Source organism: Podarcis cretensis, assembly GCF_951804945.1.
Source record: "Podarcis cretensis genome assembly, chromosome: 7".
NCBI lineage: Eukaryota > Metazoa > Chordata > Lepidosauria > Squamata > Lacertidae > Podarcis > Podarcis cretensis.
Window position 1 is genome coordinate 1,253,284 of NC_137176.1, and position 15,398 is coordinate 1,268,681.

The following is a 15,398-nucleotide window of genomic DNA, read 5'->3' on the forward strand; positions in this document are numbered from 1 at the left end:
AATGAGCAAATAAATAAATAAAAATACGGAAGATTGGATGTGACTGTAAAAAGATTATTCTAGACAAAGAACTGTAAAGGAATTTGATTACTGAGAATCATTATATATTCATAGAGTTGGAAGAGACCACAAGGGCCATCGAGTCATAAAAGACAGAGAGTTATATTAATAATTTCCTAAATGGATTATATTAATTCCACATTCAAGTGATGGTCAATGAATTTATGGATTAGTTTATCAGAAGAAGTGGTTAACTCAATTGAAACACTAAGGTTCTGGGTTCAGATGGTTTAAGAGCTGGTATTTTAAAAACCTCTTGACAGAAACAGTGCAGGTAATACATATGGAAGAAATGGCTTAGATCAAAAGCAGTGCATCTCTTTCACCACAGCAGCTTCCAAAAAACTGACTCTAGGAGGGATCAGTGGGAAATTAGTGAACCCATATGAAACTATCAAACATTCATGAATTAGTCTGCTTTTCTGTGATTTCCTATACACAAACCCACCCATGGGAGGGTTTGTAGTGCCTCATCACAATCCTGGATTTGCATGAAGTCGGGGTGGGGGAGGGAGCAAAAATGAAGGCAGGTTTTAAAATGGCAGTTTTAAACAATGGCAGAGATTTGAGTGAATTTGGGGCAGAGAAGCAGGTTGTTCCGTTAAAGCTGATTTGGTGTTCTTGTGCAACAAGCACATCCCCCCTTCTTCTACTTTTTGTGGTAAATCAAGCAATAATGGGAGAAAATGCCGGCAAGTGTGAGATAACAATTGCTTGATGTTGTATAACCTCTCTGCAAACAAACCAGGATGAGTGCTTAATAAATAGCTGACACAATTCGACCTTCCTGCAAAAATTTTTGGAAACAAAATCAGGATGATTGTTAAATAAAGAAGTTGTATAGAAATGGCCTGGGAGTAACATGTATTGAACATAGTAGGACTTGCTTCTGAGCATGCAAATACAGGATTGCACTATTACGTAGCTGTCAATCTTCCCTTTTTTTGCGGGAAATTCCCTTATTCTAACGCTGTTTCCCGCTGCTTCCCGCTGCTATCTCGGATTGTTAGATATCCTGTAGAGTGTCCCCGGGACAGGTGAGGGTGCAGATCCCTTATTTTCAAGGCTGCTGATCCCTTATTTTCAAATCTGAAAGTTGACAGCTATGCACTATTAGTTGCAAACTGATATGTTTTTAATTGTTCAAGCAACCAGGAAATAATTACAAGTTTTTCTATGAATTACAAAATTGCTCCTCCTTCCTCAGTGACTTAAATTGCTCTCACCAAATCAGTACACCTTGTCATTCTCCACCTCTTGATTTAATCAGAGAATAGTTTGCTCTTGAAAACTTAATTCCAGGTTTTGTAAGTCTCGCACTTGATTAGGCAATTGATATGAATTCGCAAATCTGGTGGTTCGTTGATTCATAATACAGTGGTACCTTGAGTTACAAACACCTCAGGTTACAAATTCTTCAGGTTAAAAACACCGCTGACCTGGAAGAGTTACCTCAAGTTGAGAACTTGCCCCAGGATGAGAATGGAAATTGTGTGCCGGTGGCACAGCGACAGCAAGAGGCCCCATTAGCGAAAGCATGCCTCTAGTTAAGAACAGTTTCAGGTTAAGAATGGACCTCCGGAACGAATTAAGTTTGTAACTAGAGGTACCACTGTAATGAAAGCAAAATGTTGGTTTCCTGTTGCATGGGTTAAGTAGTAAGCTTTCCTTTCTTCTTGTTTTCAGGAAACGGAGGACCATGTGGCCTTCTTAGTAACTGTTCCAACAGCCCTGGCAATTTTCTTCACCATATTTATCCTTGCCTGTATAGAGCCATTATTCAAGAAGTTCCTTCGTGTTTTCTCTTTGGTCGTTTGGGTGTGTCTGGTTGCCATGGGATATCTCTTCATGTGTTTTGGTGGAATAATCTGTCCATGGGACCAGGTAAGTTTTTGTATGAAATTGATTCTTGCTGATTTTGAGAGGGCCATATTATTTTGCCAGGAATGTGAAGGAGGAAAAAAAAAGGTCACAGATTTCAAGAATTGACACTCCTTGATCCAGTTGGGAAAACATCCAGTGCAAAGGCTGCAGATCTCTACTTGAAAATCCAACATTCCCAAAGAACATTTTTAGAGAACATAGATAGAAATAATTGTGTATTTTAAGTAGGGCACAATCATATGGGAAAGTCTTCTGCACAAACCCTATTGAAACAAATGGGTACTGGACAAGGGCATGCCAGTCTGATGACTGCCCTTTAAAACATCCCATGTGATGTCTCTAACATTATAAAGAGCTAATTATTAGAATTTTGGTCAAGTGATAGAAGAATTCTCCTTTTGGGTCAGCAGATCAACTAGCTGAGTCATAGAATAATCTGGAAGAGGGGCTGCTCACACCATAGTCTGCTTTGTTTTCTACATCCCTCTTTAATTTCAAATAGTATTTTAAAGCAAGGCAATGGCTAATATGCAGAAAGTCCTAAAGAGATGTAGACTGGATGTATTTGACATTTTTTTCACAGGGAAATATTGTCATAAATTGATAAATCCCTTTAATTTATTCTATGGTTACCTAGAATAAACAAAGCCTGTAAAGGTGTAATAGCCGTAGGTCATAGTCTTCCACTGATAACTAAGCAGGTATCAAATATAATGACGCTGCGCATTTTTCCTCCATGAATTTCTGAAAGATTGCAGAAGTATGGTAAAAGACAAAGACAAATATTAATGGTCAGCTGCAGCAATGCATTGATTTTCATTCGTTTCTTTTTCTGTTACTTTATTGTGTACGCAAATACACTCACAAACATACAGTGTTCCATTTGTTTCAATGGGCTTTGTTTAGAGGCATTTACTGTAACTTGTATTCTTGCACAAACGCAATTGAAATGAATGGGCAGCTGGCCTTCTGACTTTGCCTGTTAAACAGAGCAGCGCTTTCTGGGTGCTGCAGCTCAGGCTTCATCTTCTGCAGCTTCAGTCAGTGACCTGAGGGACCCTGGACTGGAGGAGATTCTGTCCATCTCTAGATTTGGGCAAACCACCTTCATCCCTAACACAGGCAGAGATTTGAAGCAGGGACACAACCGGATGCTTACCGTTTACATGCCTTGTTGCTACACCAGCCATTAAGAAGGCGGTTACATTGCGTTGACCACGGTGGAGGGAGTTGGGGATGCGTAGCCTGGAGAAGAGGAGGCTGCGAGGAGATAGGAGAGTCATCTTCAAATATCAAAAGGACCGCCAAATGGAGGGTGGAACATGCTTGTTTTCTCCTGTTCTGGAGTCCAGGACCCGAACCCATGGCTTGAAGTTACCAAAAAGGAGATTCTGATTAAATACCAGAAAGAACTTTGTGATGGTGTGAGCTGCTTGGCAGCAAAACAGCCTCCCTTGGAAGATGGTGGACTCGCCTTCCTGGGAGGTTTTAAAGCAGAGGTTGGAGGGTCATCTGCCAGGGATGTTTTAGTTGAGATCCCTGCATTGCAGAGGTTGGATAACCCTCAGGGTCAGCGCTGCAGTTCTATGACTATGTTATGCAGTGATTTGGATGCATTTAAATGACGATGTGTAAAGTTTTAGGAAATCTTTATTTCAGTTGTAATTTATCTGGCTTGGTTTTTAAATTTGTAGATCTCATTGCCCTCTTCTTCATGTTATCCCTTTGTCATCACATGTTCCCCTGGTGTATGAGCACATCCTTGAGTTCCTTCTAGTCTAGTTGGTGTGAGGACAGAGTGTCCCATGTGCAGATTAGGGTCTTGCTGATCTCAGCAAGGAGGTTCAACTGCCCCAGCCTGTTTGCAGAGCTGGAGAAACCCTTCTTTGTTTTTGTTTTTTAAATTTTGTTTACATTAGTTTGTTTTTTCATTATGAAAAGCCTAAGCAAATTCATTCAGATGAGACTCTGGGAGAGTGGCAGTTTCAGGAGGCTGGGAGAGGGCTGGTCCCTTGATGCCACCCTCCTCCAGCCATGCATGGCCGACTGGGTCGTGCCCACTTCTGCTGTATTTAGGAGGGGCTTGGGTGGGCAGAGCGCCCTCTTTGCTGGCTGGTGTGGGATTTACCACCCACCCACTCAGTGGGGGAGCAGGCAAGTTGGTGCAAGGACCTTGCTATGGTTTACTTGGTGGCCAGGGAGGAATTTTGTCCTGCAAGCAAATGGGCTGGTTTTCAAGTTTTTGCCTCCTAATGAGAACCGTCACAACTCTGGCAGATAAGGCATTGGGCTGGATAATGCGGGTACCCTCTTAAAGTGGCCCGGGTGTGTTTGTGTGACTCTATCTGGGAGTCTTCTGGTTGACCAAAGCACCTGTGCGGGGTCGTGGCACCTGATCCATGTCGGCAGTGACTCGTCAGCACAGGATTAACCCTGCTGGGTTCCTATCAGGCAGCATGCTGGATGCCGGATGCATGTCTGGTGCCTCAACCAAACATACTTTTACCTTTAATCACTAAAGTTGTGGCCTAATTCAACTCAGTTCCAGTCTCCTGTGTTCATTTCTTTAGTCTTCCCAGTGCTGGCCACAGACATCATGTGCCAGTGGTGGCAAATATTTTCTTTAGTGTTGAGATTTCTAAGGAGATTCAGGATTATATGGGAAATGGCACAGGTTGGAGATGGAAAGAAGCACAAGTGCTTCAACATTTGGTATCCGAAGATCTGATGGAGGCCTATCAGGTTGCTGAAATCAAGCTGTGATTCTCATTTAACTGTCAGAAGATTTTGCAGGCCAAGAAGATGGAATGCATTGCAAAGTATCTCTGCTTGAAGTATCATTTTTGGAATTCAGTAGAATGTCTTAAAAGTGCCTTTTAGGCAACCATCAAGGAATTTCTTGCCAGCTGCAGGAGCGCGTTGCAGCCAGCCGGACAGCAGGAAGCGTCTCCCTCATTGCTTTCCAATGACTCACTGAAATGAACAAACATTAGTGGATTAAAAATGAAATGTGTCCAGGTTTAAAGAAGGGAAGTCAAAACTGAAAGGGGCTCGTAAATGAGGGAAGGCAGCCCCCCCCCCCTCAGTAAGGTGGGTCACCTGCCTAGTGCAAAAACCCCCAAAGCTGAAACTAGCCAGTGATTGTACTAACTCTATCCTTAAACTTTATACATTTGAATTAAGAGGGATTAGGAAAGTCAAACGTATTACCTTATGGAACTTGAGATGTCTTTCGTCTTCCAGCGAGGGTATATTTTTCTGGTTTTGTATGTGATATTATTAACAATATTTTTCTTTAATTTACATTACCTTCTCATCTACCCAAAGGGCAAGATTACAACACATCTTCTGCTCTTTATACCTCTGTAAAAACTTTGAGAAAGATTAGCATGTAGCAGACTTGCCAAGACCACCCAGACTGCTGGGTCTCCCGCGTTCAAACCCAAGCCACACCATTTGAGGTAGGGTGGGTGGTGACCCGGAAAGCAATCCTTTCAGTAATGGTACCCCACTAATGCTGTTCCTTCCCTAGAGAGGCAGGCCCTGCTGCGTTTTGGATGCCAGGCAAAGACCTTTTTATTCTCCCAGAACTTTTAAGTTCTGAATTTTGCTGTAAACTTCTGTCTAAATTGCTGCTCTTGTTAATTGCTTTGTGATTTAAAAATTGATTGTGTGATCCCCCCCCCCATACAGCTTTGATTTTATTCTGTTTTGTTGTAAATCACCCCCTGGCAACCATCAGGCTGTATACATATACAAAATTAAGTGTTCATGCTTACATGTTCAAAATCAGTGATTCATGCTACAGCGATGGTGTGCAGAATAGCACAAAACCAAGTTACCTGGAAATAGCCTTGATAGGCAGATATTCTTCATGTGTGGAAGTTTAGAATGTCAGTGAGAACATTAGGTTAGGACCCTTTCCCCTGACACTTGGGGGGTCACTTTTGTTTGGAGGGACATTCAGTTATAAGAACCCCCATTTGATGTAGGAAATGTGGCAGCCCATACACAGATTTACCACCTCAGCGAGCATTAAGTCTGAATCATAATCCATAAGTATTATAAATCATGTATGAAATAAAACATAACATTTTTGCATTTGCACTAGTTAAAATAGTTGATTGCTTCCTTAACCCTTCAGTCATGAAGCATGTGCCCTGCCTGCTTCATTCAAACCCTTTAAGACTGCAGAAGTATGAACAAATAGTGTATATAGAATCATAGAATCATAGAGTTGGAAGAGACCACAAGGGCCATCGAGTCCAACCCCCTGCCAAGCAGGAAACACCATCAGAGCACTCCTGACATATGGTTGTCAAGCCTCTGCTTAAAGACCTCCAAAGAAGGAGACTCCACCACACTCCTTGGCAGCAAATTCCACTGTCAAACAGCTCTTACTGTCAGGAAGTTCTTCCTAATGTTTAGGTGGAATCTTTTTTCTTGTAGTTTGGAACCATTGCTCCGTGTCCGCTTCTCTGGAGCAGCAGAAAACAACCTTTCTCCCTCCTCTATGTGACATCCTTTTATATATTTGAACATGGCTATCATATCACCCGGGACGCAGGTGGCGCTGTGGGTTAAAGCCTCAGCGCCTAGGGCTTGCCGATCGAAAGGTCAGCGGTTCGAATCCCTGCGGCGGGGTGCGCTCCCGCTGCTCGGTCCCAGCGCCTGCCAACCTAGCAGTTCGAAAGCACCTCCGGATGCAAGTAGATAAATAGGGACCGCTTACCAGCGGGAAGGTAAACGGCGTTTCCGTGTTCGGCTCTGGCTCTGGCTCTGGCCAGAGCAGCGATGTCACGCTGGCCACGTGACCCGGAAGTGTCTCCGGACAGCGCTGGCCCCTGGCCTCTTAAGTGAGATGGGCGCACAACCCCAGAGTCTGTCAAGACTGGCCCGTACGGGCAGGGGTACCTTTACCTTTACCTTTATCATATCACCCCTTAATGGAGAAGGAAGGGAGATGGGGGACTTCAATTACCCGGATATTTGCTGGGTGTCAAACTCAGCCAAGAGCATAAGGTCAAACAGATTCCTCACTGGCCTTGCAGACAACTTCATTGTCCAGAAAGTGGGAGAAGCAACAAGAGGAACAGCCATTTTAGATCTGGTCCTAACCAATGTTGATGACCTGGTTAGTGGGGTAGAAGTGGAAGGATCATTAGGCGCGAGTGATCATGCTCTTCTGAAGTTTACTATACAGCGGAAAGGAGCAGCCAAGCATACTAGGACTCAGTTTCTTGACTTTAAGAAAGCTGACTTCATAAAACTTAGGGAAGTGCTGGGTGAGATCCCATGGACAGTAATACTAAAAGGAAAGGGAGTTCATGATGGCTGGGAGTTTGTTAAGAGGGAGATAGTAAAAGCACAATATTTAATTTGACTGAATGTTAAGAGATCAGGATGGATTGTTGAAAACAGGCGTTTATATTTATACATTAAAAGGAAGGGCATTATAGATGAGGCAGCTGACTTTTTCGGTCTCTGGCCATTGCACAGCCTGCAAATTCAATTTGTTATAAGAATGGGATGGCTTGTCTTTGACAAGGAGAATCCACTTGGTGAAAGGTATAATCTGGCCTAAATTCAGAACAGTCCAGTGAAGAATGACTGGATTGCAGCAGTTTTAAATTTTTGCTTTGAGATTCAGGGCATCTTCTGATTGTGGCCATTATAGTAACCACCTTCAGTTTCTCCTTCCATTGCTTTGGGCTTTGTCAAACATTCACAAATATTGCAGTGGCGTGCGCTCCACTGATCTGTTGAAAATCTGTTGTGTCTTCGTAATGTTCTGAGGTTTCAAAAATCCCATTTTAATCAACCATTTAATTAAGGGCAAGTTATGAGCACATGTCTGTTTGTTGAGTTTCCTTTCCAAGGGAAAAATGGTCACTGCTGAACTGAGCTGGCAGATACCCACAGAAGTCTGTGGGGGAGGGGAGATGCTTTTGTGTTGTGTGCTGTTTGCTTCTGGGGCTGCTTCTCTATCTGTGTGCGTGCGTAAGAGAAACTCACATTGATCCTGCCATTTCTATCCTGTCTCTAATGTAAGTAAAATGTGACTGCATGGGAGGCTGGGTTGTAATACATGAGATTCTAGACTGTTTTCCAGTTAGCACATTCTAAAGCTGAAGGTTGGTCCTATGCTTTTTAGTACACAAGTGGTTTTTTTTAAAGAGTCTTTATTTTTCACATAAACCAAAGGTGTTCTGAACGTGGAATATAAATGAATGTTTCTCCAGCTTGAAGAACTTGACTCTGCTGGAGGTTTTCATGGGGCATTAGAGACTGATATTTTTGCAAACATGTTGGAAATGATTAGATGAAATGAAATATAGTGAGTTTGTACTGGCTACTCGAAGATTCAAGGGAACTATTCTAGCTTTGAAAGGCATCTCATGGGAATTTCATTGCATTTCATAGCCCAGCATGTTTTGAAAAGATATCCGAAAGGCTATAACTCTCAAGTCTGCAGGATTTGTAGCAAACTGATATTCTACAAATGCAGCAACAGAGATAAATGTTTACAACCCATACATAACTTTTGCTCAGTCTGACAACATCTTTATGGACATAAACATCCACAAATCTCTTTTTCTCCAGTCTCTGTACATCTTGTTATATATGATGCTATTGAGTGGAGGAAGTCTCGGGGTGATATCTGATTGTGCTGCTGCATAATTGCAAGAGCTGTTGAGCCAGTGGGAAGTGTCTGCTCACAGAAGAGGAAGGGAGATGACTTTCCCTTATTTCCCCAAATCATCCAAAGCAGATTATTGGGGGGGGGGGAGGGTTGTTAAAGGAGAAAGGGGAATTGGCAAAAATCTTATCACATCCTCTTCTGTGAACAAGGATGCCTGCTGGCCTGATGCTGTCATGATTCATCATTCAATGGTACGAGCAGTTGCAAGTACAGTGGTACCTCAGGATGCGAACAGGATCCGTTCTGGAGCCCTGTTCGCATCCTGAAGTGAACGCAACCCGCGTCTGTGCTTACGCGAGTTGAGACTCGCCGCTTCCGCTCATGCACATGACATCATTTTGTCCGTCTGCGCATGCGCGGGCAGCGAAACCCGGAAGTAATGTGTTCCGTTACTTCCAGGTCGCCGCGCAGCGCAACCCGAAAGTGTTCAACCTGAAGCGTATTCAACCCGAAGTATGACTGTAGAAGGCCAGCTTCCTGCAGCTCTTCTAGTCCAACCTGACTCCTGACGTAATGGGAATCCCTTTCTGTGGATGCAAAGGGAATAGCAGCTGAGTGACTGAAGGGGAACACCTGAGGTGTTGCTGCTGTTATGCCAAGCAAATAGGGGCCAGAAACTGCACTATATTGGGCTCAGACAGCTTGTTTAGCTATAGCTTTCCATTTTGTATTGCTGTTTAAGCAGAAGGCAACTTGGGCACATGGCTGAAGTCTGCCTTGTGTTGCTTGCAATTGTTAGTGTAACTTTTATTGCGTAGCTCTTGAATTACTTTATGTCAAGCGATTTAACAATAGTAGCAATACTTTTCCAGTGGGTTTTTTTTTTTAAACGGAGTACACAATTGAGGCTGCTGTCCTCCAGGAGTGAGTCATCTTTTCTAGCCTGAGGGCAATTTTCTGGGGGCCACATGTGACTGATGAGGTAGACCAGAGGCAAAAGAGAGCAGAGCAGCATGTGTCACTTTTGCTTTTCACTGTAAGCTGCGCTCTACCTCCCACAAAAGTCAGTGGCTTCTCTGCACATGCACACCAACGCACATCTTTCCATGGTCCATCCACTTACTGTAGTTCAAGGATCATGCCCAGCAGGTGAAATCACTCAAGGAGTGTGCGGATTATTCACTCCCATTTGCTCTTGCTGCTCTGTCTTCCCTATCCTGAAGCCTTCCACAAATCCAAATGTAGATTCTCGAGGTAGAGAACTGAATCTTCGTTGTTCCACATTAGCTGTGTGCATAGGCCATCAATTAACCAATCTCCCCTTTGGTAGGTTGCCCACCCTGAAACCTAAGTCCTTCTTTAATTATTTCAGAATCTCACCTACCAACTTCCCAATCAAACTTCCTTTCCAAGCCTTCTGTGCAATGGGGACGTGAGCTAAGAATGTCAAATTCAGAAATCCATGCAGATTCTGTGATGGATATATTTGCGGCTTGCTGTCTTGGGACTCTTATTAGATGGTGTAAAGGCTTTGTTTGGGGAAGTGTTTCATGAGACGGGAAATGGCGGAGCAGGAAAGGTGGGGGGAAGGGGCAAGAGCAGAGTAGTTTAAAAACTGTAGTTCTATTATTGGTTTACTCCATCTGCTTTCTGTTATCTAAGAATCCAAATATCTCTCTCAAATAAATCTCATTTAAAGTTTCAGATAGATTGTTATAAGTCACCAGGGATTTTTCATTGAAAGACCACCTTTGGAATACAGAAGTGAAAGAGAGGCTTGCTTAGTCCATTCCAACCTGATTGTGTGGCTCTTTATAGGTGTGGTGATGGGGACATGCCATGCCAACCCACATCCCTTGGATTAGGTTGCAGAAAAAAGCTGGCAAAGTCTTGTGCTGTATTCTTGGTGTCTAAAAGGCCCATAAGACCTGCCATACTAGGGGTTGTCCGGTCGGAGCCAGACATTACAAATTGAAGGCTTTTGCAGATGATTTAGTATTGACCTTGCAAGAGCCAGACACTAGTACCAAAAGAGCTTTGGAATTAATTCAAATATTTGGCCAGGTCGCAGGATTTAAGTTGAATAAACAAAAAACCAAGGTACTGGAAAAGAACTTAACAAATGTTGAAAGGGAAAGATTCCAAGAGGAAACTGGGTTAGTGGTGGCAAAGAGTGTAAAATACCTGGGGATTAACATGACATCTAAGAATGTGAACTTATTTAAGGACAACTATGATAAGTGCTGGACTGAGATAAAGAAAGATTTAGAAATATGGTCAAACCTGAAGCTTTCCTTGTTAGGACGAATTGCTGTGATCAAAATGAATGTATTGCCTAGAATGCTATTTTTGTTTCAGACATTACAAATTGTTGATAAACTGGACTGTTTCAAGAAGTGGCAGAAAGACATATCTAAATTTGTCTGGCAGGGCAAAAAGCCCAGAATTAAGTTTAAGATACTTACTGACTCGAAAGAAAGAGGGGGGTTTGCCCTGCCGGACTTAAGACTTTATTATGAATCGGCAGCTTTCTGCTGGTTAAAAGATTGGCTACTTCTCGAAAATGCAGACATTCTAGATTTGGAAGGATTTGATAACAATTTTGGGTGGCATGCATATATCTGGTATGACAAGGTTAAAGTGTATAAGGGTTTTAAAAATCACATTGTCAGGAAAGCACTATATAATGTATGGATACGGTATAAAGATTTATTGGAAAATAGAACTCCCAGGTGGCTTTCACCTATGGAGGCTAAGGAGGTTAAGAAACTTAACATGACAACCAATTGGCCGAAATATTCTGAGATTTTAGAACAAGAAGGTGGTGAATTTAAACTACAAAGCTATGAGAAAATAAAGTCTAAGGTACGAGATTGGCTCCATTATTTTCAAATAATGGAGGCTTTTAAACAAGACAGGAAAATTGGTTTCCAGGTGGAGAAATCGAAATTAGAAACAGAATTGTTAGAACCCAATACTAAGAACTTATCAAGAATGTACAACTTGCTGTTGAAGTGGAATACAATAGATGAGACAGTGAAATCTGCTATGGTTAAATGGGCACAGGACATAGGTCATGACATTATGTTTGCTGACTGGGAGCAGTTATGGACCACAGGTATTAAATTTACGGCATGCAATGCCTTACGAGAAAACATAATGAAAATGATTTATAGGTGGTACATGACCCCAGTCAAGCTTGCGAAGATTTATCATCTGCCCAATAACAAATGCTGGAAATGTAAAGAGACTGAGGGTACCTTTTTCCACCTCTGGTGGACCTGCCCAAAGATTAAGGCCTTCTGGGAAATGATTTATAATGAAATTAAGAAAGTGCTTAAGTGCACCTTTAACAAGAAACCAGAGGCATTTCTTTTGGGTATGGTCGGCCAGCTGGTGCCGAAGAAGGATAGGAATTTCTTTTTGTACGCCACCACGGCAGCAAGGATTCTTCTAGCAAAGTATTGGAAGACACAAGAGCTACCCACGCTGGAGGAATGGCAGGCGAAAGTGATTGACTTTATGGGACTGGCAGAAATGACCGGCAGAATCCGCGACCAAGAGAAAGAGACTGTGGAAGAAGATTGGAAGAAATTTAAGATGTATCTTAAGAATTACTATAAAACTGAGGAGTGTTAAAATGCTGAGGGAAAAGAAAACGTAGAATTGCAGCGATAATTGGGTTTAAAATTTAGGGTGGAATAGAGAAAGAGGACGAATTTACATTTAATTGGGCAAGATAGGTTGCTGAATAATGGTACTAAATTAAGGATGCAAAAAGGGAAAGGTATGGGGAAGCCCGGGAAAAGAGGGTTATGAAAATAAGGCTATGAAAATACGAGTTTTTTGTTTGTTTGTTTATTGTTGCTTTTTGTTTTGTTAAAAAATTGGAAATTAATAAAAATCTTTATAAAAAAAAAAACATACTAGGGGTTGTCCAGCGCTCTACCTTCTTCTGTTTGGGAGTGCAGGCAGCTCTCCATTTGCATGTGTTTGGTATGTGTGCAACCACTCACACACACCCCCCCCCATTTCATTATTCCATAACATCCTTTTACGAATTCATATCAAGCTGAAATGTGAACTCACATCCCCATAAAAATCTGTTAAAATGTATGTAAGTAGCAAATGAAAAATGTTAGTACCAGAGTCAAAGCACAGTGCTGAAGGTTGTATCTTTTTGTCATCACTTTTTTTAGTGATGTAAAGAACTGTTTGTAGCTGTGATTGCTTTATGTACACTTTTCCGTACACCTTTCCGTGTATAAGACTATGTTTTTTTTGTTCAAAAATCATTTTCAAAATTAGGGGTCGTCTTATACATGGGTAGAGCAGGTGGGCAACTCTTGGCATCCCCCCTAAAAAGCTCAACAACTGCAGGTAATCCTCCCCCCAAAAAGCGCAACAACTTCAGGGAATCTCCCCCCCTTTCTGTTAAGTTTGAGTCCCCCAAAATAGGGGCTGTGTTGTACACGGAAAAGTATGGTAGTTTTGATCAACCTTGGAGCTGCTTGTTGTTCTTCAGCTAGACTCAGTGTCTAAGAGACGCTACTCATAGCTTGTCAATCTGCTTGGAGTTGTTCTCGAAAATGAAACATAGCTTGAAGGCTGTAGCTTGCAGCAATCACCTTCAGTTGTTTTCAATATGAGCATAATACCTTGCTTAGGATACTGCTTTGTGCCAGAAATTGCTGCTAGGTGTCATTTTCCTCTAGGTGTTGGATTAATGCACATCCTCATTAATCTGAACAGTCCGGATAAAGTTGAAAACTGAGGAGCCAAAGCTATTGCAGTTTTTGATAGCTTTTGTGGCTGTCTTAGGAGAAGACTATGAAGTCTTCAGACCACAATAAAAGTATACGAAGAAGTGGCATTTATTGACTGCTCCTCTTTATGCTTTTGTCACATAGCCAGCACATTTTGTCATGGAACCATTTTAATCTAAGCTGCTTGGAAAAATTAGTGAAGAAATAATGAAGTGGCAGGTCAAAATTTTCATTAATGCTTTTTGCTGTGACTTCTGCGCCAGGTATGGAAATCATGGTTCCAGAAGCTCAGGTCAACCCTTTTGCATAGCTAACATTAATTTTCCATAAATCTTTTTTAGGAAAAGATCTCAAGGTGGCCAGTGTGAGAGCAGCGGGGATAACCTTGAAGCAACAGGGTAACAGTGGAGTCTCACAGTCCAGAGTTGGAAGCAATTGGCTCAAGAATGAAAGTTCTGGAGCCAGTTGTCAACTGAGCCCGATGAGGCAAGCTTTTTAGGGCTAAGAGAGCTCCCTTGATAATGGATGAGGGAAAGTGTTTCCAAATCTGAAGGCAGGCAGCGAGAGAGGTCAAATTCCAGTCAGTGTCATTTGCACATGCGTTCCTTTCATAATTCCATTTGCCTCCTGTTTTCATATCTGTCAGGGAACTGACATTGGAGCGAGAGGTGGGGGCAAGGCTCCCGAGCGATGCAGGAGAGGGGACCAGCAGAGGGGAAGGAATTCAGCGCAACACCAGCAGAGAAGGGAGGGAGATGGAGGATTCGGAGAGGGGTCTCCAAGACTCTTCGCCCGAAACTAGTGGAGAGAGCATGGGCACACCTCTGCCTACTCCTTCCTTGCACAGAAGAGTCCCGCGCAGGGAGAGTAGGCGGAGACTTGGCGTCAAACAACTTCTATGCTGGAAGAGGTTCAAGAAACGCCCACTGACGGATTCTGCAAGCGACTGAACGGCCACGGAGTGAAGGGCTGTCAGCCGAGGCATGGTTAGCCAGGCAATCTAGCCGAAAGTAACGGCAACTTACGCACAAGTAACCGTTATAACCATTACAATATCAATGGGATTTTTGCTTTAAAAATTGAAACAAAAATAATAAATATTTAAATATTACATATTTTCTTATTCTAATTCCTAAATTGTCCTAAATGTATGCATTCCTGTGTAGCTTGGTGCAAGCTTTGAGCTGAGAATTACATTGCAGTATTTTGCAAAACTCCACAATCTGTAGGATATCTGTGTTCTAGTCTGCACAGTAGTCTGGGAGGTGTGTGGGTCAGGTCTGTTCATTGTGGAGGTTCTGAATTCTGCAAGCATCCCAATAAGAAGGTTGAAATATCAAAACCAGCAATGTGGGTTAGGACAAGGCAAAGCAGACAAACCAAGGAGCAGGCCCAGGTCTTGCTGGCACAGTGGATCAGTCCTATTGCTCTCCATCCTGATTTAACCTGGTCTTCAGATTGTTATGCAACAGCAGGCTCTGGAGGTGGTGGAAGTGAGAGGGGGCTGGTTCCTCATGGCCACTTCACCACAGCTACAATGGCTTATTTATTTATTTATTGCTTCATTTTATGTAACAAGATTAACAAAACATTCCAACAATGGGAAGAAAGGAAGGAAGGAAGGAAGGAAGGAAGGAAGGAAGGAAGAAGAAAAACAATTATTATTTAATTTGTATAACACCAAAATGCCTAATATGTTTTTTACAAGTAGAAAATTAATTATCAAGTGTCCACATGCAATAAAAATACGCCATAAAGAAAGCCTGCCAGATGTCAAAAAGAACAACAACTACCAGACTTTTAGGAGACATCCGAAGGCAGCCCTGTTTAGGGAAGCTTTTAATGTTTGATGCATTACTGTATTTTAATATTTTGTTGAATGCCGCCCAGAGTGGCTGGGGAAGCCCAGCCAGATGAGCGGGGTATAAAAAATTATTATTATTATTATTATTATTATTATTACATTCAACCTCCAAGGTACAACTGTATACTGAAAGAAATTCCACTGAGGATACTCCATAAAACAAAAGACTACTCCTTTATAA

At 42.3% G+C, this 15,398-nt stretch overlaps 1 protein-coding gene across 3 annotated transcripts in view; it reads left to right on the forward strand.

The window, feature by feature from the left end:
* ADCY2 (adenylate cyclase 2) overlaps positions 1-15,398 on the forward strand; it is a 136,154-nt gene that overhangs the window by 12,729 nt on the left and 108,027 nt on the right. For 2 of the 3 annotated variants that reach the window (XM_079983482.1, XM_079983484.1), the window contains exon 2: positions 1,747-1,944. The exons of the other annotated variant lie outside the window; for it this stretch is intronic. In XM_079983482.1, coding sequence (XP_079839608.1) covers positions 1,747-1,944 — 198 coding nt within the window. The remainder of the gene's footprint in view (positions 1-1,746; positions 1,945-15,398) is intronic. 3 annotated transcript variants of the gene reach the window in all.